The following is a 25,064-nucleotide window of genomic DNA, read 5'->3' as shown; positions in this document are numbered from 1 at the left end:
TGTACTTATATTATAAGTACACCTAGCACCATTGTTATAAGTATTATAACAATTTTATAGACAAATTATACTATTTATAGTCGAGGCGGAGAGTGAAGGGGCACGAAATGTTTTCTTCTTCCTGGGGGCGTAACAGAAAATAATTGAGAAGCACTGACTTAGAGTAACCGACTTCTTTTGGAGCCACGGACCTGGACACTGCAGTAAGGTCTGTGCAGTTCAATATATTTATCAACCAAAACGTGTATTTTCTACTTCACCTCCACCTCCATTCTATGGTGTAATATACACAGCTGAATTCGGGATTTGTTAAGAATTAAAGTCTGTAGCCTAGAGTTACCATATATAGTATTATTTATTAAACTTAAATTCTGGGGGAGGGGATTAAGGATTTTTTTTTCCAAAATGGCCAGATGGGGAGAGTTGGGACAGTTCATGTTACAGGTTTTTTCTTGTAGTTTACAAATATAAAATTGTTTGTTAAAAATGTGGGTGTGTCCCTGCATGAGGAGTAAACTTATTTAATTTATTTAGCTTTGCCATAGCTAGATACATGTGTACATATGGCTGGGAAACCACTACGGGTTGTTCCAATTACAGTGGCCCCATTGTACCTAATCTGCATGTCTTTAAACTGCAGGGGAAACCAGAGGACCCAGAGGAAACCCGCACAGACATGGGGAGAACATGCAAACTGTCAGCCATAAGGTTCGAACCCAGAACCTTCTCACTGTGAGGCGACAGTCCTAACCACTGCATCACCATGCCACTCAGTGAACTGAGGACGGAACTGTTTTGTTTCATCAGGTTTTAGGTAAACTGACATTTTTCTATCGCTGTACCAGCATTATCCATCCATCCATCCATCCATTATCACTAACCGTTTATCCTGTACAGGGTCGCTGGCAAGCTGGAGCCTATCCCAGTTGACTACGGGTGAAAGGCGGGGTACACCCTAGACAAGTCGCCAGGTCATCACAGGGCTGACACATAGACACAGACAACCATTCACACTCACATTCACACCTACGGTCAATTTAGAGTCACCAGTTAACCTAACCTGCATGTCTTTGGACTGCGGGGGAAACCGGAGCACCCTGAGGAAACCCACGCGGACACGGGGAGAACATGCAAACTCCACACAGAAAGGCCCTCGCTGGTCACGGGGCTTGAACCCAGAACCAGCATTTGTACCAGTGTTTATACAGTTCATATGCTACAAGTTTGGATAATAAATGAAAATTAAACCTGTAGGCCTAGGTATTTTATTTTTGTTCCATATCTCCCCACTATGTCCCAAGTCTCCCAACATAATGTCCCATGTCCCCCGTCAATGTCTCATGTCTCCCCACAAAAAAATAATAATGACAGAAAAAGCGAAGCCTGAAGGCCAGTTTATGTGACAAGCTGAGAAACTCATGTTGTGGTAAGAGGGTACAGTAACTATTCTCTAATGTGATATGAATGTGACGCAAAGAATTTCACACAATCTACAAAAACTGAAAATTTGTCCCAAGTCTCCCTGCTCTCCCCTACTCTTTTCAAACCCATCATTGAGTAGGGTACCGTAGAGTACAATAATCTAGTTACAGAGTTAACAATGATTTTTACAAATACATGGCCATCCAAAACACAATTTTCAATTTACCATAGTCTCCACCATGTTAGTCTTGGAGTTACGGAGAGTCTTGACAGCATAGAAGACATCCACCATGCTGTGGTGCCCAATCATCTCCATTATCATGGTGCAAGCACAGAACGTGCCACTGCGCCCACCTCCATTCCTGAAAGACATAGAGGACAGGCATACATTTATTTTTTAAACCGCTTTAAAGGAGGAAGTCATGTGTGTGTGTTGGCATGGGTTTTAATCCAGTAGTTCAATACACTATGTTTTGGCAGGATTTACGCCAGTGGTTCAGTACAATATACATTAAATGCATAAGTAAGTGAGTGTAAAAAGAGGCAGCTGGAAACAAACATTGTGACAAGCATTTAAGCTGCTGTGGGACCATCAAAAGCAAACAGACATTTTCAGCATTAACAAGTGCAAAGAAAATTCTGTGCCAGAATGAAAAGCAAACACACTGTGTGCAAACATGCACTACACAAATCCAGTACAGAATTCACAGATGGTGTTGCTATTCATTTATGACTTGAGAATAAAAGTGAAGCAAACCCTTCAGTCTTTCACCACATTGCCTCTTAAGGGGAAAACAATCTGCACATATTGATTTTTAAAGAATTTAATGCTGAAGTGAACACAATTGACTTTCCTTGTTGCATTACCTTTCACTTTCATCAGTATGTTACAATCAGGCCACACGGAAACGCAAAGCTGCCATCCAGATAAAGGGTTCATGTGAGGGTTTCCTCACATGAACTGCTCGCTTCAGGTCCTTCCACAACATTTTGATTGGATTAAGATCAGGGGCCTCATTTATAAACGATGCGTATGCACAAAAGAATGCGTACGCCACATTCTACGCACGCTTCGGTATTTATAAAAAGTGAACTTGACGGCAAAATGTGTGCACCTCCACGCAAGCTCTGACCCATGCGTACACACAAAAAAAAGGGAAACGCGGAAAATGCGACCTCAGGAGGAAACGGGGAGAACGACCCGAAATTGGTTCAATAATTGAAGTTTAACACAAACATAACATCGCGCATCAAAGACGTGACTGACTTAACATTTATAATCCTTAATTTTGTGCACTTGTCAAAAATAACATCTTATTTAAGGCAATAAAGACAAATTGATAGGCTATACATTGCATGTTTTTGCAACATAAGCAGTAGGCTAAGTTTTGTTAATTATCCACTTATGGCTTTCATGCATGTTGTGTCATTTTTCAATATTGATTATTAGGCTATCACACATGTTGCTTGTTAGGTTGCCTACTCTGTAAATAGTATATAAGAGGGATTTGCCGTGGTAGGTCTTATGATGCACTATGGCGTATTTGGCCTTGCTCGAGGATGTGGCAAATGGAAGAATTAGGAGAGAGCGAGTCTTCAGAGACCAACAACATTTGTTGGCCAATGACGATGAGTGGCTCATGAGCCGATTCAGATTGCCACGAGCTGTCCTTTTACACCTGATAGCTGAGTTGGGCCCAGCGTTGGAGAGAGGTACCCGCCGGAATCATGCCATCCCAGTCTCGCTGCAAGTGCTGACTTGCATCGGCTTTCTGGCCACTGGCACTTTTCAGCGAGAACTGGCTGACAGGTCTGGGATATCGCAGCCAACCTTCAGCCGCATTTTGCCAGAAGTGTTAGGAGGTGTAATTGGTTTATCACCAAACTACATCAAGTTTCCTTACACGGTGGGTGAACAGGCAAATAAAAAAGTGCAATTTGCAGCAAAGTCCGATTTCCCAAATGTGATCGGTGCTATTGACTGCACTCATATTGCTATAAGGGCACTGAGTGAAAATGAATTTGCCTTTGTTAACAGGAAGCATTTTCATTCCCTCAATGTCCAAGTTATATGTGACGCGGACATGGTCCTCACAAATGTTGTCGCCCGGTGGCCTGGTTCAACCCATAATTCATTTATATTGAGACATAGCAGCGTTGGGCGGAGACTGGATGCTGGAGCTGTGCGCGATGGTTGGCTTCTGGGTGCGGGTGATTAATGCGTAAATCCTGAAAGTATTTGTAACCATTCTTAGACCATTTCTAAATATTCAACCCTTTACTCATTCAGTTATGTTGTAGGTGACAGTGGGTATCCGCTGAAATGGTGGCTGCTCACGCCATTTATGAACCCCAAAACGCCTGAGGAGACCACTTACAACCTGCGCCACAGCCAGGCACACGCTGTTGTGGAGCGCACCATCGGGCTCCTGAAGGGCAGATGGCGTTGTCTGGATGCCACGGGGGGAGCGCTATGTTACAGACCCGAAAAGGTCTGTAGGATTGTTAGGGCCTGTGCTGTGCTGCACAATGTGGCACAGCTACAAAACGTGCCTTTGCAAGCTGAAGAGGTCGACCCCGATCCCTATCCTCAGGCATTCCAGCCAAACGCAGGACCCGTGCGCCAGCGCGAGGAGGTGATGCGCCGCTTGTAAATAATTAGGTATGGAAACAAATGATTACTTTTTAAGAAATTCTTTAATGCTGGCATTTAATGCAGACAACTCATTTTTTATTTCTTTTAACTCCCGGGCGACCTCGCGGACGGCATCCACATGTTCCCTCTGCACCTGCAGCACTGAATCTGTTAGGATACAGGCGCTGGTAGCTGGTTTCGGCATGGATGCACATGCATCGGAGGCCGTGGACGTCCTTGGGACCTCCGCTGCCGCAGCCGACACACTGCTGGCCTCATTGGCACACCCAGCAACTGCGAGGGAATTTTTTTGTTAATAAAATACTTTTACTGGATGAAGACTCATTTCAATTAATTTCACACCCATTTCAAACAAGGGGGCACACGTGCAATGTGAGGTGGTTCCTTGATACACAACCAAAAAAAAAAATTACATACCCGAGTCCTCGGCTGGTTCATGTGGCCCAGCATCGGTGTCATCCTCCTCCTCATGCACAACTCCACTCAGGAGGGTTTCCCCTATAATGCCAGCCAGTTTTTGATCCAGTGGGGTGAGCTCCGGCTCCCCCTTCCCCCCGCCCGTTGCACGGACGCTTTGGCGGTGTGCCGCGATCCTCTTCTTGGCATCCACCTTTATGTCGGACCATTTTTTTTTTTACATCTTCCATAGTACGGCCTTGTGAAGCTACAGAATTGACCGCATCGGCCACATGCTGCCATTCACATGTTTTTTTCGCATTTGTAACTCCCGTACTATGGCCTCCAAACAAAACAGCTCGACGCTGCTCCACTTCACCTACTAGCACTTCAATTTCACAGTCGGTGAAGTTGCACTTCTTTGTCTTTCCTTCTGTTTTGGGCATGTTGTCCACAGATATCAATATTCATTAAGGGCGTTTCACTGAATATTTATAGGCAATTGTGGGTGTGTCTTGAGGTATGCACAGGTGCCACAAATTTAGAGTGGATTGTGATTTCTAAAGGGAAATTGGTGTGGAACGTGCGTGCGCACGGTTTTATAAATCAGAATATTTCTGTGCGCACGCACATTCTGAGTTTCATGTGCACGCCATCTTCTGGCGTAAATCCTGCGCAAAGTTTTATAAATGAGGCCTCAGGACTTTGACTTGGCCATTCCAAAACATTAACTTTATTCTTTTTTTAACCATTCTTTGGTAGAACGACTTGGGTGCTTAGGGTCGTTGTTTTGCTGCATGACCCACCTTCTCTTGAGATTCAGTTCATGGACAGATGTCCTGACATTTTCCTTTCGAATTTGCTGGTATAATTCAGAATTCATTGTTCCATCAATGACGGTAAGCCGTCCTGGCCCAGATGCAGCGAAACAAGCTTTAAACCATGATACTACCACCACCATGTTTCACAGATGGGATAAGGTTCTTATGCTGGAATGCAGTGTTTTCCTTTCTCCAAACATAACGCTTCTCATTTAAACCAAAAAGTTCTATTTTGGTCTCATCCGTCCACAAAACATTTTTCCAGTAGCCTTCTGGCTTGTCCACATGAGCTTTAGCAAACTGCAGACAAGCAGCAATGTTCGTTTTGGAGAGCAGTAGCTTTCTCCTTGCAATCCTGCCATGCACACCATTGTTGTTCAGTGTTCTCCTGATGGTGGACTAATGAACATTAACATTTGCCAATGTGAGAGAGGCCTTCAGTTGCTTAGAAGTTACCCTGGGGTCCTTTGTGGCCTTGCCGACTATTACACGCCTTGCTCTTGGAGTGATCTTTGTTGGTCGACCACTCCTGGGGAGGATAACAATGGTCTTGAATTTCCTCCATTTGTACACAATCTGTCTGACTGTGGATTGGTGGAGTCCAAACTCTTTAGAGATGGTTTTGTAACTTTTTCCAGCCTGATGAGCATCAACAACACTTTTTCTGAGGTCCTCAGAAATCTTCTTTGTTCGTGCCATGATACACATCCATAAACATGTGTTGTGAAGATCAGGCTTTAATAAATCCCTGTTCTTTAAATAAAACAGGGTGCCCACTCACATCTGATTGTCATCCCATTGATTGAAAACACCTGACTCTAATTTCACCTTCAAATTAACTGCTAGTCCTAGAGGTTCACATACTTTTGCCACTCACATTTGTAATATTGGATCATTTTCCTCAATAAATAAATGACCAAGTATAATATTTTTGTCTCATTTGTTTAACTGAGTTCTCTTTATCTACTTTTAGGACTTGTGTGAAAATCTGATGATGTTTTAGGTCATTGTAGCGAGAATAGCGTGTGGGTGGAGCACAGAGGACGGCAGGACAGAGATTAAGGTTCTCAGAAGGCTTTATTGCTGAACTTTTCAGTCTAACAATATTTAAACCAATAGGCAGAGACACGCACGCACACACACACACTGTCGTCTCTGCCGGGGAAGAAGCTCCCTTCTGCTCTCCCTTTCCCTCCTTAAGTAGGGCGGTTTACTGGGGAGAACACACACAAAACACAGGTTAATTACACTCAGGTGTAGCGATTCTGCCACTTAACTTCCCCAACTCCGCCCTCCTGTCACAGACCGGCGCTTGACCACGCCCCCGCTGCCACATACCCCCACCGCCCGACTCAGACCGGGCGCCCGTCCGGCCCGCAGCCGACTCCCCCCCCTTGACGGGAGAGGAAGTCCGCCACGACCATCTGCGCCCCCGGCCTGTGGACCACCTTGAAGTTGAAAGGTTGGAGCGCCAGATACCAACGGGTGATCCGCGTGTTGGCATCCTTCATGCGGTGGAGCCACTGGAGGGGCGCGTGGTCCGAACAGAGGGTGAAAGAGCGCCCCAGCAGGTAGTAACGGAGGGCGAGGACCGCCCACTTGATCGCCAGGCACTCTTTCTCGATAGTGCTGTAGCGCCCCTCACGCACTGACAGCTTTCGGCTGATGTATAACACTGGGCGGTCCTCTCCCCCCACCTGCTGGGACAAAACGGCCCCCAGTCCTCTGTCCGACGCATCCGTCTGCAACAAAAAAGGGAGAGAGAAGTCAGGGGAGTGCAAAAGTGGCCCCCCACACAGTGCAGCCTTTACCTCAGAGAAAGCCCGCTGGCACTGCTCCGTCCACTGGACCGGATCTGGCGCCCCCTTTTTAGTGAGGTCAGTCAGCGGGCTGGTGACTTCCGAATAATTAGGTATAAACCTACGATAATAGCCAGCCAGCCCCAGGAACTGTCTCACCCCCTTTTTGGTCTTGGGCCTCGGGCAGGCCACAATCGCTGCTGTCTTATTAATTTGGGGACGCACCTGCCCGTTACCCAAGTGGAAGCCCAGATACCGTACTTCCACCCGCCCAATCGCACACTTCTTCGGGTTGGCAGTGAGCCCCGCCCGCCTCAGCGACCTAAGGACGGCCCTCAGGTGTTGCAGGTGCCGCTGCCAGTCATTACTATAAATAATGATGTCGTCTAGATAAGCGGCCGCGTAGGTGGCGTGGGGCCGGAGGACCCGGTCCATCAGCCGCTGAAACGTAGCGGGCGCCCCAAACAGCCCAAACGGAAGTGTGACGAACTGGTGTAAGCCGAACGGTGTGGAAAAGGCCGTTTTCTCCCGGGATAATGGAGTCAAGGGGATCTGCCAATATCCCTTCGTCAAATCCAGTGTCGAGTAAAAGCGAGCCGCGCCTAGTCGATAGAGCAGCTCATCAATACGAGGCATTGAGTACGCATCGAATTTAGACACCGTGTTGACTTTTCTATAGTCCACACAGAACCGGACCGAGCCGTCGGCCTTAGGAACTAAGACCACCGGGCTGCTCCAGTCACTGTGGGACTCCTCGACGATGCCCATTTCGAGCATGGCCTGAAGTTCTTCCCGAACTACCTTTTTTTTGTGTTCGGGTAATCTATAAGGACGGCTGCGCACTACCACCCCCGGGGGCATCTCTATGTGGTGTTCTATGAGGTTAGTGCGACCGGGCAGGGGCGAGAATACATCCGAAAACTCGGCCTGCAACTGGGCGACCTCCATGAGTTGGGTCGGGGAGAGGTGGTCTCCACAGGGGACCGGAGAGGTACGAGATGCCAATGTCCCTTTTTGGACCTCCGGCCCCAGCTCCGCCTTCTCCGGAACTACCGACACCAACGCCACGGGGACCTCCTCTTTCCAGAGTTTAAGCAGATTGAGGTGGTAGATCTGTAGCACCCCCTCCCTGTCCGTTCGTCTAACCTCATAGTCGACGTCCCCGACTCACCGTGTGACCTCAAAGGGTCCTTGCCACTTGGCGATTAATTTGGAGCTCGACGTGGGCAACAGGACGAGTACCTTATCTCCTGGAGTGAACTCTCTAAGGCGCGTGCCCTTGTTGTACAGGCGGGTTTGCTGTTCCTGGGCCTGCCGCAAATTCTCCTGAGTTAGGTGGGTGAGCGTGTGGAGTTTTGCGCGCAGATCCATAACGTACTGAATTTCGTTTTTGCTCTGTGAAGGTCCCTCCTCCCAATTTTCCCGCAGTACATCTAAGATGCCGCGCGGCTTACGCCCATATAATAATTCAAATGGGGAGAACCCCGTGGAGGCTTGGGGGACCTCTCGCACTACAAACAGCAAGGGTTCGAGCCACTTATCCCAGTTACGTGCGTCCTCACTTACGAATTTTTTGATAATATTCTTGAGGGTGCGATTGAACCGTTCAACTAAACCGTCCGTCTGTGGGTGATAAACGCTGGTGCGGATCGGCTTAATACCCAGTAGCCCATACAGTTCGCTCAGTGTTCGTGACATAAACGAGGTGCCCTGGTCAGTCAGAATCTCTTTCGGGATTCCAACCCGGGAGATGACGTGGAAGAGGGCCTCTGCAATACTGCGTGCTGAGATATTGCGAAGAGGCACCGCTTCCGGGTATCGCGTTGCATAGTCCACCAGAACCAATATAAAGCGGTACCCTCGTGTTGACCGGTCTAATGGCCTGACGAGATCCATCCCAATTCTTTCGAATGGGGTCTCGATTAATGGTAGGGGGCGCAAGGGCGCTTTTGGAATGGCCGCTGGATTTACTAACTGGCATTCGCGTCACGCCGTACACCACTTACGGACGTCGCCGCGAATCCCCGGCCAAAAGAATCGGGCCGTTATCCGGGCGAGTGTCTTATCCTGCCCGAGGTGTCCAGCCATGGGATTAAAGTGAGCCACCTGGAATACCAATTCCCGGCGGCTCTTTGGAATTAACAACTGGGTGACCCGCTTGAACAACCTGATGAAAGCCTCGGGGTCGTCCTGCGGGCCCATCTTAGTTAAGGTGAGGGGAGACGGGCCCGCGGCCGGGGCGCTGGTGGACCCCGCTGACGCGAGGAGACGCCGGAACGCCGCTCGATCTTCCTGCTGAGCCAGCACCAGGGCTTCGAAGCGGCGCTCCTGCTCCTTCCGGAGCGTGATGAGTGCCTGGTGCTGGCTCTGCTGAGCCGTGGTGAGGGCGTGGACCAAGTCCGCGAACGGGGAGGATTCCATGGGGCTGCAGGACTGATGCTCCACCTTTTCCCAGGTTTCGGCACCACTGTAGCGAGAATAGCGTGTGGGTGGAGCACAGAGGACGGCAGGACAGAGATCAAGGTTCTCAGAAGGCTTTATTGCCGAACTTTTCAGTCTAACAATATTTAAACCAATAGGCAGAGACACGCACGCACACACACACACTGTCGTCTCTGCCAGGGAAGAAGCTCCCTTCCGCTCTCCCTTTCCCTCCTTAAGTAGGGCGGGTTACTGGGGAGAACACACACAAAACACAGGTTAATTACACTCAGGTGTAGCGATTCTGCCACTTACCTTCCCCAACTCCGCCCTCCTGTCACAGACCGGCGCATGACCACGCCCCCGCTGCCACAGTCATATTTATGCAGAAATATAGACAATTCTAAAGGGTTCACAAACTTTCAAGCATCACTGTACAGTACATCGTTCATTGTTTGTATGGACGTTGTACGGTCAAAGCCATCAAAAATCAGGTCAATGCATCACCATATTCTAATATGAAGCTCCGTTAAAAAGACAGATTAGTTTTGTGTCATGTTGAAAGATGAAGCGCACATTAGTGAGTGATTTCTAACCTATCTGTAAGACTCATTAATGCAGAAACCAAGAAAAACTGACCAACATATATTGCCAGAGGAGTTATGTTCTTGGATCAGAGAATAGAAAAACTACAGAAGAGAGAAATGGATTATGTGCCTAATGTACTGTAGATTCATCTTTACAGGTGCAGCTGATGTGGGATCTATGGGAGCAGGAAGATGAGCGATTAAAAAAAATCTGGATCATGGAGCAGGATTTCTCTTTTAAAAAGAAGAGCTTTGGGAAACTCACAGGCAGTGAACTACAATGCGACCATCACCACACTCCCTCTGCCACTTGTGTACTTGGACCAACAGAGTGAGAAAGGCCTTTTTGGAGTCTGGGATATCACGGTAGGCTGACCAGCGCAGGAACTGGAAGTGACGCACCACCAGGTTACCCTCCTGCAGCTTCAAAACCAGAGAGTAAATGATGAAAAGACAGAGAAAAGACAAAACATGACCGAGATTCTTGCTGAAAAAAAAAAATCTCTGTATGCACCATTATAATATGTCTCTTACCCTATCCACATTCACTGGATATGAGCAATCGCGTGCTCTGATTGGCTACTCTACTACTAGGCTATCAGGTCATATACCATGAATAGAGAAAATAAAAAGGTGGAGAATGTTGCTGAACCAACTGAGGATGAAATAAAAACTCTACTCAAAAACAAAACCCAAAAAAATTGCTATCAAGTATAGAAAAGAAACAGAAATAGCTAAAAGAAAATGTCCCCCCCCAATACCTCCTGGTCTACACTCCAGCCCAGTCGGTGGTGGTAATGCACCTTTAAGTTGGTTTTCCAAATGCAAAAAAAAAGAAGGAGGAAATGGAAAACCCACAAAAAAAAAATACAAAAAAGCAACAAAATATGGAATAAAAGTATTTGATGGTAAGAATGGATTTTTTATTTTTATTTTTCAAGAATTATTATTATTATTATCACATTTTCCACAAATTGCTAGTGTCATTTCACCGGTTTGTTTAGATTCTAAGTGGAAATGATTTTGTCGGACGTTTTGTATAAAGTTTTTATTTATTGAATATCCCAAAACTAAAAAAAAATGCTCGGTTTGTCAAAATCCAGTGAATGTGGATAGAATAAACCAGTTATTCCACTCAATCTCGTCGTACACGGCTTATAGACCCCTTTCACATGACGTCACCGCGCCGCGAGATTTTGTTAGGCGCCATATTGGAAGACCAAGTACATGCACTCACAATATAAAACAAAGTACGAGTGAGAGTAAAGTGACACGATGGATGATAATTCGGGTTATGTGAGTACATTACCAGCTGCAGAAAGGGCACAGTATGTGGAGAAACTGGCTGTGATTGATGGGTTTGACCCATACGATAAGACTCGGGGCAAGGGAGAATGGAAACATAAGGAGGACCTGACACCAATTCTGCCATCTGTTTGCTACCCAGACATTGTAAACTATTTGTTGTTTACACCCAGTGCCTACACTCAGTGTTCGAACTATGCCGATATTTTCGGGGGGCCCCTTTTTTTCCCTTGGGGGGGGGGGGGGGGTGCTTGCGCTTGTCTCGGAGCGCGGATCTCCAAACACATGAGAAGCCTATCTTACGCACATATCACGCGGACTCCACACCTCCACACACGCATCGCGTCTGAAGTCATAACTCATCAGGGGAAATCGTGTCCGCATTGGCATGTTCAAAAAACAACCTCGCGTCAACAATGATACCACACGCAAGAAAAAAAAGTCAGGCTACTCAACAACCAACCTGGCAGCAGCGAGCAAGCCCCAAACCATCCTATATTATTATTATTATTAAATTGTAGAAGTCTGGGAGGCTTGCTCCTCATACAGTTATCAACTTGGGGCCAATTTAGCATGTTTTAAATCTGAATTTCTTGCGTTTGCTTACCTCAAAGTGTCCGCAGATCATGCACAGACTTATCCATTATATCCACAGTTTTTTGCCAAGTCTCACACAGGTTTCTTTCAAGTCTACTGTTGAGCCAATAAATCATAAATAAAACAGCTCAGATTTGTTTGTTTAAGTCGTTTGCCACTCCACTTTATTCTCGTGGGTTCACATACCGCTGCCGTTATTATCCCCTTATCACAAGTTTGTTGGTCTTCCAAAATGGCGCAGGGTCTGTTTACTTCCGGTTTCGGTTGACATCAGTGAAAGGGGTCTATAGCCGACTCGATGCTATGTGTCTCGTCAGCTATCAACTCAAGTACGACTTGATTTCATGGAATAACTTAATTATTCTCACGAAGCTTGGGTCTATTATAAATTAACTTCCGATTGGGTAAGAATGGAGTGCTTACCTCAAAGGTTGCACTACCTCAAAGAGGTAGTGCAAATGCACTACCTCAAAGAGGTTGTACTCTTTCTTATCACTTCACAAAAAAAATAAAAAAATAAATAATAATAATAATAATAATAATAAAAATGGTTGTTGCTTATTCAAATTCCTCCAAACTTTTCATTACAGTCTGGCTGACCATTGAGCAAATTAAGATTTGCATTGCACAGCCTTGGATATGAACTCCTCCATCTTGTTCAACATTAACACGATTGTCCTGCCCTTGAGCTTACTCAGCAGTGATCCTGACTTCTAGAGTTAAGGACAAGATCAACTCGAGGGGAGTGCCTCATCCTAAGGTTCTCTCTTGGGTCCTCGAAAGAGGCAGGATGAGGAATATCCTTATTCTTATGCAAGGTAAATATGCTTTCCTTACTTGTTAGCTACATTAGCTGCATAGCACCACTGCGAAACTAAATAAGCTCAATAACCTCAAATGCCAAACACGTCTTGGCTGATCTTTTAGACTGTGTGTGCATGATTAACCACAGTTTTAAGATGCTGCTACAGATATACCTGCACTGAATTCATGTATACTTCTCCTCTAAAAAAGATGGATTAAGCAATTAGCTTCTTGGTTCATTAGCCATGAAACATTGGCTGTGGACTCAAAAGAAGCCAGGAGTAGTTAGATATCAGTCTAGCATTTTAATAAGGTCAACATTTCATGGGACATTATAATTTAGTGAAACCAGGTTTAACCCCCTCACTGATACCAGCTATAGTGGTCTGACTACCCTGTCCACACAAGGGATTTTGTACCGATACGAAACTACTTTCGTACCGCAACACCTGTCCACACTAGCAACTATACCAGTACTGTAGTGGTATAACTGTATCGGTACGAAACCCACAAATGTATGGGTTTCGTACTGGTACAGTATCGGTACTGTAGCGCTTCGCTGTAGTGTGGACAGATGAAGCGGTTCTGTATCGATACAAATATAATGCGCATGCGCAAAGTCACACACCTCAATCGATGTCTTTGCTGAATAAAATAGTGAAGAACGGAGATTCGTTTGTTTCTTTCTCAACTGCCTCACGCATTTTATACGATTCGATTGAACAAATGACCACCAGAAATACAGACTGTACATTGACAACAAAAAGCACACACACGTCATTTCATCCGTACGGAAGCCGAGAGAGGCCCTTCATATAATCCTTTTTTTAATTCACCTTGTTATCCCGAGATAACGACATAATTAATTCAGGATCTCGAGAAAACAACACAACTAATTCGAGATCTCGAGAAAACAAAACCGTTATTTTGAGATCTCGAGAAAACAAAACAATTATTCCGAGATCTCGAGAAAACAAAATGATTATTCCGAGATCTCGAGAAAACAAAACAATTATTCCATGATCTCGAGAAAACAAAACAATTATTCCGAGATCTCGAGAAAACAAAACAATTATTCCGAGATCTCGAGAAAACAAAACAATTATTTCATGATCTCGAGCTGAGAAATGGTTCATTCAGGTGCGCCAAGAGACGTGTGATATGCTGACTTTGGGGCTATTTCTCATTCTGTACAGACGCAACTTTGGTCATTAGAATGTCTGGAATAATCGATCACCTAATAAGGCAATATTTTGATCAGGGGTTGACACAGGGAGAGATTGCATTAAGTCTTTTAATAAGGGATAATTTCAAAATTAGTCCGCGGCACGTCCGCAGAAGACTGGCCTGGCTTCGTCTCTACCGACGGAGATACAGTGATCCAGCTGAGATCATGAAATAATTGTTTTGCTTTCTCGAGATCTCGAAATAACAGATGCCATATATTCTCGGAAGGAAGTTACTCGGTAACCACGGAAACATTTCGCGCACGCGCATTTCAACTACCGTGAAAGAAAACCGTAAACATTTCTCGCTAGTGTGGACAGATGCACTAAACTGTACTGGTATACTTTGTATCGATACAGTTATACCACTTTCGTACCGGTATAAGTGTGAACACAGCAAAATAGACTGCACCTGATATACTACAGCATTTTGTAATTGGCCCATGTTTTGGTCTTTACTGCACACTCACCCGTGTGATATTATTGACCCGAAACAGCCGGGTGATGACATCATCATCTGTGGACCTGGAGAGCAACTCTACCGTCATGGGTCCAAACTGCTGCATGCCTGTTTCAGGCCAGTATTGCAGACAAGGCTGAGAGAGAAAGAAAGCATGATTAAGCAAGCGTATCAGAAGTGATGTGTTTCTCGAAATTTTAAATACCAACCTAATTTAAACCACGTCGATCTGAGTGCACCGTTAGACTACTACGCATGAATACATGAATGCTGTGCGTCCAAGAGAATGAACTTGGTCTTTGTTTGTGCAGTACCTTTTTGACAAGCTTTCTTAAAAAATACAAACAAAACAAAAGAAAACAAACGAACAGTGCTCCTCCTATTCGTATCTGTATTTGTTATCTGTTCATTTTGAGTAATTTATTCATATTTGGTTACATCCCTCCATCATCCAGTAAACTGCTTTCCGCTTCACAATTTATTCTAATACATGATACGCCAAGCTTCGGAGCATATTTGTGCTTAAATTTGCATTTTAAAGTGGGAGGAAGATAAGGACATGACATGCAGAGTGATATGCACACACGGATTATAGCAAGTGAAGAGGAGAGGAAGCTCTGAACACTGGGGTGAAAAAAAAAGACTGATTGGGAAAAAGGGAGGGGGAAAAAAGCATTTAATCGGTGCAGAGAATTAATTTGTGCCACGCTGATTTCCTCCGTTTTTCATTCGTAGCCCAGAGAGATAGAGGAGACCTAATGCTCTTTTTTTCTGCTTATAGTCTGCTGTGGCTTCAAAAGCTGCACAGCCAATGTCAAACTACTTTTAACATCTGAAGCCTAAACAGATAGAGGGAGGGGGCAAGGTTGAAGTGACAGGGGCAAGGGAAGAGTGCTCGAAGCATGTTAATACTTTGTCACGGTGATGGAAGAGTATAAACAGGGCGGAGGGAGAAAATGAATATTTGCATATCCACAAGATACACAAGTTACGCACACACACACACGCACGATTACAGTGTGACAAAATACGTGAGAAGCAAGCCGTTACATGAAGTAAAAAGGTGATTGCCAGAGTGATGCAAAGAACTGTTCTCTAAACACTTGTATAGACAGATGGCAAAAGGAGGGCAAGAAACATAGAAATTGTGCTAGAAACAGAGCTCTTTGTAAATACAGTATCTGCTGGCCTATGGAAATCTGTTATACAAAAGTATTCATCCCCCTTGGTGTTCGTCCTGTTTTGTCGCATTACAAGCTGGAATTAAAATGGATATTTGGGAGGGTTAGCACCATTTGATTTACACAACATGCCTACCATTTTAAAGGAACAGTCCACCGTACTTCCATAATGAAATATGCTCTTATCCGAATTGAGACGAGCTGATCCGTACCTCTCCGAGCTTTGCGCGACCTCCCAGTCAATCAGACGCAGTCAGACGCGCTGTCACTCCTGTTAGCAATGTAGCTAGGCTCAGTATGGCCAACGGTATTTTTTGGGGCTGTAGTTAGATGCGACCAAACTCTTCCACATTTTTCCTGTTTACATAGGTTTATATGACCAGTGATATGAAACAAGTTCAGTTACACAAATTGAAATGTAGCGATTTTCTATGCTATGGAAAGTGCGCACTATAATGACAGGCGTACTAACACCTTCTGCGCGCTTCGACAGCGCATTGATACGGAGCTCAGATATCAATGCGCTGCCGAAGCGCACAGAAGGTGTTAGTACGCCTGTCATTATAGTGCGGACTTTCTATAGCATAGAAAATCGCTACGTTTCAATTTGTGTAACTGAACTTGTTTCATATCACTGGTCATATAAACCTATGTAAACAGGAAAAACGCGGAAGAGTTTGGTCGCATCTAACTACAGCCCCAAAAAATACCATTGGCCATACTGAGCCTAGCTACATTGCTAACAGGAGTGACAGCGCGTCTGACTGCGTCTGACTGACTGGGAGGTCGCGCAAAGCTCGGAGAGGTACGGAGCAGCTCGTCTCAATTCAGATAAGAGCATATTTCATTATGGAAGTACGGTGGACTGTTCCTTTAAAGGTGCACACTGTTTTTTATTGTGAGACAAACAATAATTAAGATGAAAAAACAGAAATCTTGAGTGTGCATAGGTATTCACTCCCTTTCATAAGAAACTCCTAAATAAGAGCTGGTCCAAACAATTCACTTCATAAGTTACATAATTAGTTGATTAAGATCCACCTGTGCTCAATCAAAGTGTCACATGATGTCTGTATAAATCAACCTGTTCTGGAAGGACCCTGACTCTGCAACACTACTAAGCAAGCAACATGAAAACCAAAGAGCCTCCAAACAGGTCAGAGACAAAGTTGTGGAGAAGTATAGATCAGGGTTGGGTTATAAAAAAATATCCTAAACTTTGAATATCCCATGGAGCACCATTAAATCCATTATAGCAAAATGGAAAGAATATGTCACCATTACAAAAATGACAAGAGAAGGCCGCCCATCAAAACTCACAGACCGGGCAAGGAGGGCATTAATCAGAGATGCAACAAAGACACTAAAGATAACACTGAAGGAGCTGCAAAGGCCCACAGCGGAGATGGAAGTATCTGTTCATTGGACCACTTTAAGCTGTACACTCCACAGAGCGGGGCTTTATGGAAGAGTGGCCAGAAAAAAGTCATTACTTAAGAAAACACATTTGGAGTTTGCCCAACAGCATGTGGCAGACTCCCCAAACACATGGAAGAAGATTCTCTGGTCAGATGAGACTAAAATTGGTCTTTTTGGCCATCATGAGAAATGTCATGTGTGTCACAAACCCAACACCCTGAGAACACCATTCCTACCGTGAAGCATGGTGGTGGCAGCATCATGCTGTGGGGATATTTTTCATCTGCAGGGACAGGAAAGCTGGTCAGGACTGACGGAAAGATGGATGGCACTAAATACAGGGTAATTCTGGAGGAAATCCTGTTTGAGTCAGCCAGAGGTTTGAGACTGGGATGAAAGTTTATGTTCCAGAAGGACAATGACCCCAAACATACTGCTAAAGCTACCATACACTGGAGTGGTTTAAAGGGAAACGTTTAAATGTCTTGAAATGGCCTAATCAAAGTTGAATCATAGGTGAATACCTATGCACACTCCAGATTTCTGTTTTTTTTTTCATCTGAATTATTATTTGCGCCACAATAAAACAACAATTTGCACCTTTAAAGTGGTAGGCATGTTGTGTAAATCAAATGGTGCTAACCCCCCAAATATCCATTTTAATTCCAGCTTGTAATGCGACAAAACAGGACAAACACCAAGGGGGATGAATACTTTTGCAAGACACTGTATGTCAGTGCATTTGAATTCTAGCCAACAGCCACAATTTTTCTTTAAAAAATAACCTACTTTTAAATAAAAATATAAATATATTTCCCCAAAATGAAGGCAGATTTTTATTGACTTGTGAACTTTGCCGGAGGTAAGGGACAACCTATCAAAACTCACATATACCCCGAATAGGTTCAGATTATAATCTATATAAATAGCAGCTGTCAAATTATCCGCAGTGAACATGAGCCGTCTTTGACGCTGCAGGATTGGAAGTGGAAAACACTAATGTAATGTTTGAATCTGAATCACAAACCAGCATGAACTAATCAAAAGTTAACTGGCAGAAGAAAACTCACTGAATTTATCAGTGATCATTTCAGCACCAGTGTATCAACGGAAGGTGATCAGTTGAGTCAAGAGCAAAGGCGAGGTTCTTGTTCATCAACTTACTGACAATAACCACAGAAGATACACTATATGGCCAGAAGTAAAGTCCCAGTCAAAAGTTTGTACACCCCTGTTCGGCTCATTCATCTTTTTTTTTTCCTGTATTTTGACTAATTTCTAGATCGGAGAACAATACTGAAGACATCAGAACTATGAAATAACATATATGTAATTACGTGGTAAACAAAAAAGTGTTTAAAAAAAACAAAATATGTTTCATACTTTAGATTGTTCAAAGCATCTACCATTTACCTTGACACTCGACACACTATTGGCATTATTTTAACCAGCTTCATGAGGTAGTCATCTGGAATGCTTTTCAATGAGCAAGTGTGCCTTGTCAAAAGTTAATTAGCGGATGAGTTTCTTGCCTTCTTAATGAGTGTGAGATTAAAAAAATAGTAAATAATAAAAATACAACTATTAAAATAGCCCTATTCCACACCGCAGTTGTAGTAATCCATCTTACATCAAGAACCGCTCGACTAAGTAAAGAGAAACGACATCCATCATTACTTCAAGACATGAAGTGTATTTTAATTTCTAAAAATAAAGAAAAAAAACATTGAATTAGAACCTGTGTTCAAATTTTGACTGGTACTCTATGTGGACAAATTACCATCACATGCATACGTGGTTCATGCGTGGTTCAGCATGCATGTATACTTTTGATTGTATAATACAAGACTAGAGAGACTGACATGGATGATGCTCATGATGATAAAATTCTCATAATCTCAAGGGTTTTTTTTTAAACAAAATGCAAGATCGTTCATTCATTCATTCATTCATTCATCTGAGAATGATGGTTGAAGGGGAGGGGCTTCTTTATAATCTATTACTCTGTAGGGTAAGAAAAAAAAATATATAAAGCTGGACACACACTATATGGCCAAAAGCATGTGGTCACCCACCGTCATACCCATATGTACTTGTAGAACAACCTATTCCAGATTTAGCCTTTGCTATTATACTAAGCTCCACTCTTCTTGGAAGGCTTTCCACTAGAGTTTGGAACATGATTGTGGGGATTTGTGATCATTCAGCCATAAGAGCATTTGTGAGGTCAGGCACTGTGTCAGGTGAGGAGGCCTTGCGTGCAATCAGAATTTCAGTTTATGCCAAAGGTGTTCAAGGCTCTCAAGTTCCTTCCACTCGAACATTACCAATGTGTTCATAGAGCTTGCTTTGTGCACAGGGGCATTGTCGTCTTGGAACATGTTTGAGCCTCTTGGTTCCAATGAAGAGAAAGGGAAGGATCACTGATGAGTGTGATTGTCAGGTGTCTACAAAACATATAGTGTAGTTTTCGTGATCATATATATTATTTTTAGATATTTAATCCATCCATCCATTATCTGTAACCGCTTATCCTGTGCAGTATTGTGGGCAAGCTGGAGCCTATCCCAGCTGACGATGGGCAAGAGGTGGGGTACACTCTGGACAAGTGACCAGATCATCACAGGGCTGACACATAGAGACAAACAACCATTCACACCTATGGTCAATTTAGAGCCATCAGTTAACCTAACCTGTATGTCTTTGGACTGTGGGGGAAACCGAAGCACCCGGAGGAAACCTACGCAGACACGGGGAGAACATGCAAACTCCACACAGAAAGGCCCCTGTTGGCCACTGGGCTCGAACTCAGAACCTTCTTGCTGTGAGGTGACAGTTCTAACCACTACGCCACCATGCCGCCAGATATTTAATTAAATGCAAATTAAATCCATATCATACAGCAGTTGATTTTAGGCAAACTGATTAGTTTGCTTTACTTGTGGTTGATGTGTGTGCAAAGAAGGCCCCAAAGCATCACAGCACATAGATCATCGTTAAATGGTAGAGCGAGCAGCACAATGAACACTCTCTCTCCTAGTTAAGATACTCTTAGCATTAAGAGGCTCTTGGGAAACCCACCGCAGTATAGTAAAGTCCAAAAATCTGAGACTTTTCCATCTCAGAAATTGTTTTAGTGATTTGATGTTTCCTAATGCAGTATTTGCGATGGAAATAACTGTAATTTTTGTAATATTTTCAATATACTAACAACTTTGAGGAGGTTGTTTGGCGATATGTTGAGAGAAACTACACAGGAAGCATTTTTGACAAGAAAAGCAATGCAATTATGCAGACGTTCTGTGACATTTGGCATCGTTTATCATGTGCCTCTGCAACAACAAACCAATATAAAACAGACCAGTGGGATAAGCAGTATGCTGGTGCTGTGCCGAAATCTTCCTGCCCCTCAGTGTGAATGTGTGTTTCCTCCACTACCCCTAACATCTGTTCTCTGTAATAACTTCTGTTTCTAGCAAGGAAAAAAATAGCACGCTCTTTATATTAAGCATAACATGCACATTCTGTTTTAAACAAAATCTGTGCAAAATGCAGGTGGCACAGTGGTGTAGTGGTTAGCACTGTTGCCTCACAGCAAGAAGGTCCTGGGTTCGAGCCCCGTGGCCAGCGAGGGCCTTTTTGTGCGGAGTTTGCATGTTCTACCCGTGTCCGCGTGGGTTTCCTCCGGGTGCTCCGGTTTCCCCCACAGTCCAAAGACATGCAGGTTAAGTTAACTGGTGACTCTAAATTGACCGTAGGTGTGAGTGTGAATGGTTGTCTGTGTCTATGTGTCAGCCCTGTGATAACCTGGCGACTTGTCCAGGGTGTACCCTGCTTCTCGCCCATAGTCAGCTGGGATAGGCTTCAGCTTGCCTGCGACCCTGTAGAACTGGATAAGCGGCTACAGATGAAGGATGGATGGATGTGCAAAATGCATTTGTCATATACAGTATGATATAAGCTCACATAAGACTGCAATATTTAGTGTCGAATATTTATTCAAAAAAGACGCATTCCAAAAAGCTTTCATTTAGAAATGTTATGGGAATAAAGAAGTGAGATTTGCACAGCATTGGCTGAGTGTTGCAGCTGGATTAAAGAGATAATACAACGGATTACAGTTTAATCGTAAACTATAGCATACTAAGTGGGCAGTGTCTTTAATTCATGTGACATGGATTATGGATGTAGCTCACCGTGGATATTTACAGTGACAATATAGGATATAATCATAGCCTAAGAAACTGGCCGATATTATTCTGTGTACTGCAAATCAGGGGCATATACTGCTATTCTGTTTGCGTTATCTGTGCCAGGCAGCTAAAAAAGAAAGTAATGGATGTTTGTTATACACATGAATGTATTGACTGAAATGTGTCAAATACAACTTTTTTTTTTTACTGACAAAGCAAAACTTACATGACCGTTCCTCCAGGAATTTACATCACAAAATGCCTATATAATAGAATTGAGCTGCCTGCAGAATTTTTGTTACCAGCACTGACATTTATAGCAAAAGTCATTGGAAAATTAGCTAATGAGAAGAAATTGTGGGGCAACACACCCAGGCAGAGTTGGATTGGTTGATCTGGTTGAGCATGATGATGGAGGTGCAGCCATAATCAAACACCAGCCTCCAGAAATCTCCAGTAGTGATGGGTAGTGGGTGAGGCGTCACTACGAAGGCGGCTGGCCGAAGGAAACTGTCCATCAGTGCTGCGTTGATATAGTCGCCGCCATCCACCTCTGTGGTGACAAGGAATGCCAGAGCTCGGTCAGGAGGCAGCACGTCCATGCTCCTGTTCTTTTCTCGGTTTCTGGGCAGCAGTGACACACTGCACTCCTCCACATCCAAATGAGGCGTCACAGAGTTCAGCGTCTGACAGTTGGAAAACAAAGTAAGCAAAAGTGACTAAAAGTGAAGACAGAATTAAAAAAAAAACAATTAGGGATAAGGCTGAGAGGGAAAATGGAAAGAAATGCTTGATGGAAGAGGACAAAAATGGTGAACATCAAAAGTCATTTCCATAGGTGCTAAAGAATGGAACTGAACTTGCTTGAAATCCATGAAGATGTTTCACCTCTCATCCGAAAGGCTTCTTCAATTCTGTCTGACTAGTGGGGAGTTCCAGGTATTTATCCTCTAGTGGATCAAAAGCAACACTAATGCCGCTTTTCCACTACCAACGCGGCTGAGTCGGGCTGAGCCGTGCCGAGCCGTGCCGTGCTGAGTCGGGCTGAGTCGAGCTGAGTGGGGCTGTTGGAGTTGCATTTCGACTACAACCGCGCTGAACCGTGCTGGCTGGAAGTGGGTGGACACATTGGGTGGAGTTAGCGAAAGTGGGTGGACGTCACGTGATGTCGTTAGGCGGCGCAAACAGTGACATCAGTGACCTTTTAAGCGGATAATAAACAATAAACATGGAGTCATTAGTGTTGCTGGTCTTGGTGCTGTGGCTTGTTGTCACTGACAACGCCAACAGATACTGGCAAGAGCATATAGATGAGGCGAGGCGCATAAGGCTTCAGAAATTCTCGTAATTCGTAATTCTTCTTCTTCTGGGTTTACAGATCCCAGCGTGCTCGCGGGGCGTGTGTGGGCATGTGAGGTCACTCCTCCTCACCAATCAGTGCACAGGGGAGTGTCTCCTCACGCCCCTAGCCCCACTCAGCTCGGTTTGGTTCGCTTCAGCCCTACTCCAAAACCGTGCGAGTTTTGGGTGCTGAGCAGGGCTGAAGCAAGCTGAGTCGCGCTGCTCTGAGGTAGTCAAAACGCGAGCCGTGTCGGGCTGAAGTGAGCTGAAGTGAGCTGAAAAAGGGTAGTGGAAAAGGGCCATAAGGGGAGTCGTAAGAGGTCACATGGGTTGTTGACACTCTCAGTCATCCTGTAGTTGTTAGGGCCACTGGAGGCTGGGTGTGAACGGTGTTAGCAGCCTAGAGAGCTGTTAGGGTGATCAGTGGGTCGTTGGCTCTCTCTGCCATCATGCGAGTCATTGAAGTCAGCTGAGTCTTGGTGTGGATGTGTATTCAGTTTTCTGGGAAGTCTGGCAAGGACTGCATTGTAGGTGGCTTATAAGTTGTGTCTCAGACTTCAGTGATGGTCCTTCCAGGTTGACAAAGATGGCTTCTTTGACTCCTCTTTCAAACCACCGGTCTTCAGAGAAGGTGGCCTGAGACACCACTTATTAACCACCTACAATGCAGTCCTTGGCACGCTTCCCAGAAAATTGAATATACATCCACATCAAGACTCAGCTGACTTCAATGACTCACATGATGGCAGAGAGAGCCAATGACCCACAGATCACCCTAACAACCCTCTAGTCTGCTAACACCATTCACACCTGGCCTCCAGTGACCCTAACACCTACAGGATGACTGAGGTGGTCAACAACCTATGTGACCTCAACAACTCTCCTCAGGGTTGCTTTTGGTCCACTAGAGGATAAATACCTGGAACTCCCCACTAGTCAGACAGAACTGAAGAAGCCTTTCGGCTGAGAGGTGAAACGTCTTCAAGAATTTCAAGCAACTCCAGTTGCCTTCTTTAGCACCTACAGTTTATGATGACCTGGATGACTGAGAACCTTCACAGATATAAAGAATCATCTCAAGACAATTTTCCTTTGATTGTGCTGTATTATGGACAGCAACCAATTACGAGATCTACTGGACAACAGAAAGGACAAAATTTAATGGATATTCTTACATTATTTTTACAGTGTCAGGAAATCCTTTTCAATGAAATGCCAAGGAAAGCATCTCTCACCTCTATGAACATTGGCAACTAGTTAGGAGCAAACACTGCTTGAAGGTATTGGTTTGACTGCACAGGTTGTACATGTTGTACCTTTTTCAAACAATCCCTTTTGGTTGTTTTTGTCTGTGCTCATTTCCTCCTCCAAAATCTGTGAATCTCAGATCAAGCATGTACGGTACTCCAAAAACACATGGCTCACCATTGTCCAGGACATTAGTTCCCAGCTATTTTATAGCAGACTTGACAGGAGCTCTTTTGCTCTTTTTTGACTTAAGTGCAGTAAGGGAGGGAAGGGAAGACTGGGTACCAAGGCTTGCACTGGATGTGATGTGATTATATGGTTGATGCACTAGTAGAGTGCGTACAACTGTGAAGGAATGAATAAGTATTCGGAGTCACATTGTGTTTGTACTCGTCATACAGAAAGCTTGTTTCTTGCTATAGTTTTATTCCTCTGACTTGTGTTAAACAGCAGTCTACCATTCACTCTCTTTACTCTCAGAAATCAAATGCTCTTACAGCTACATTGTTGTATTCTGGTACCAATTGACTAAAATATCATACCAACCCGTGACCTGGTGGCTGAAACATCTGCTCTGCAGCAAGAATTCCTAAACAGACTCAACAAGACTCATGGATGCATAATATGTTGGTTTTCTAAGCAGTTCATTGTCTTTAGATTTGGTGGGTGTATAGGATATTTCAAGCAAGCTAAGCCCACTGACATGCTCTGTCCTTGACTATCTGTTTTAAAAAGTCCATCGACAACATGCTGAATCAAATCAGGCCATTTTATTGACAGTCAGTTAATGATCCAGTATCTCAGACATTGCTGCTCTCCTGGGACTTTCACAATAACCCCTTGTTGATGAGAGCAGTCAGCGGAGATGAGATCAGAATATTTTGTGTTGACAGCAAGGCTTTGGTATCTCAGATAACTACTCTTGATAACCATGGTGAGCAGAAAGGCACTGCACATAATGTATTACATGCCGAACCTTGAAGCAGATGGGCTTCAGAAGTTCCATTCCTGAGAAGCCATGGCCTAATGGTTAGAGAAGCAGCTTTGGGACCAAAAGTTCACCGGTTTGATTCTCTGGGCCAACAGGGAATGGATGAAGTGGTGGCTGAAGTGCATTTGAGCAAGGCGCCTAACTCCACAGCTATCTCTGGATAAGAGTGGATCCTAAATGCCATTAATGTAATGTAA

At 44.4% G+C, this 25,064-nt stretch overlaps 1 protein-coding gene across 1 annotated transcript in view; it reads right to left on the bottom strand.

Annotated features, from left to right (window-relative positions):
* Positions 1 to 25,064, bottom strand: part of ptprua (protein tyrosine phosphatase receptor type Ua) — a 489,507-nt gene that overhangs the window by 8,652 nt on the left and 455,791 nt on the right. The window contains exons 24-27 of the mRNA XM_060904791.1: positions 21,659 to 21,973; positions 14,505 to 14,630; positions 10,368 to 10,525; positions 1,649 to 1,784 (exon numbers count right to left, since the gene is read on the bottom strand). Of these exons, the coding sequence (XP_060760774.1) occupies positions 1,649 to 1,784; positions 10,368 to 10,525; positions 14,505 to 14,630; positions 21,659 to 21,973 (735 nt within the window). The remainder of the gene's footprint in view (positions 1 to 1,648; positions 1,785 to 10,367; positions 10,526 to 14,504; positions 14,631 to 21,658; positions 21,974 to 25,064) is intronic.

This window comes from Neoarius graeffei, chromosome 22, assembly GCF_027579695.1.
Source record: "Neoarius graeffei isolate fNeoGra1 chromosome 22, fNeoGra1.pri, whole genome shotgun sequence".
In the NCBI taxonomy this organism is placed as follows: Eukaryota; Metazoa; Chordata; class Actinopteri; order Siluriformes; family Ariidae; genus Neoarius; species Neoarius graeffei.
This window is presented reverse-complemented; position numbering and strand designations above follow the sequence as displayed.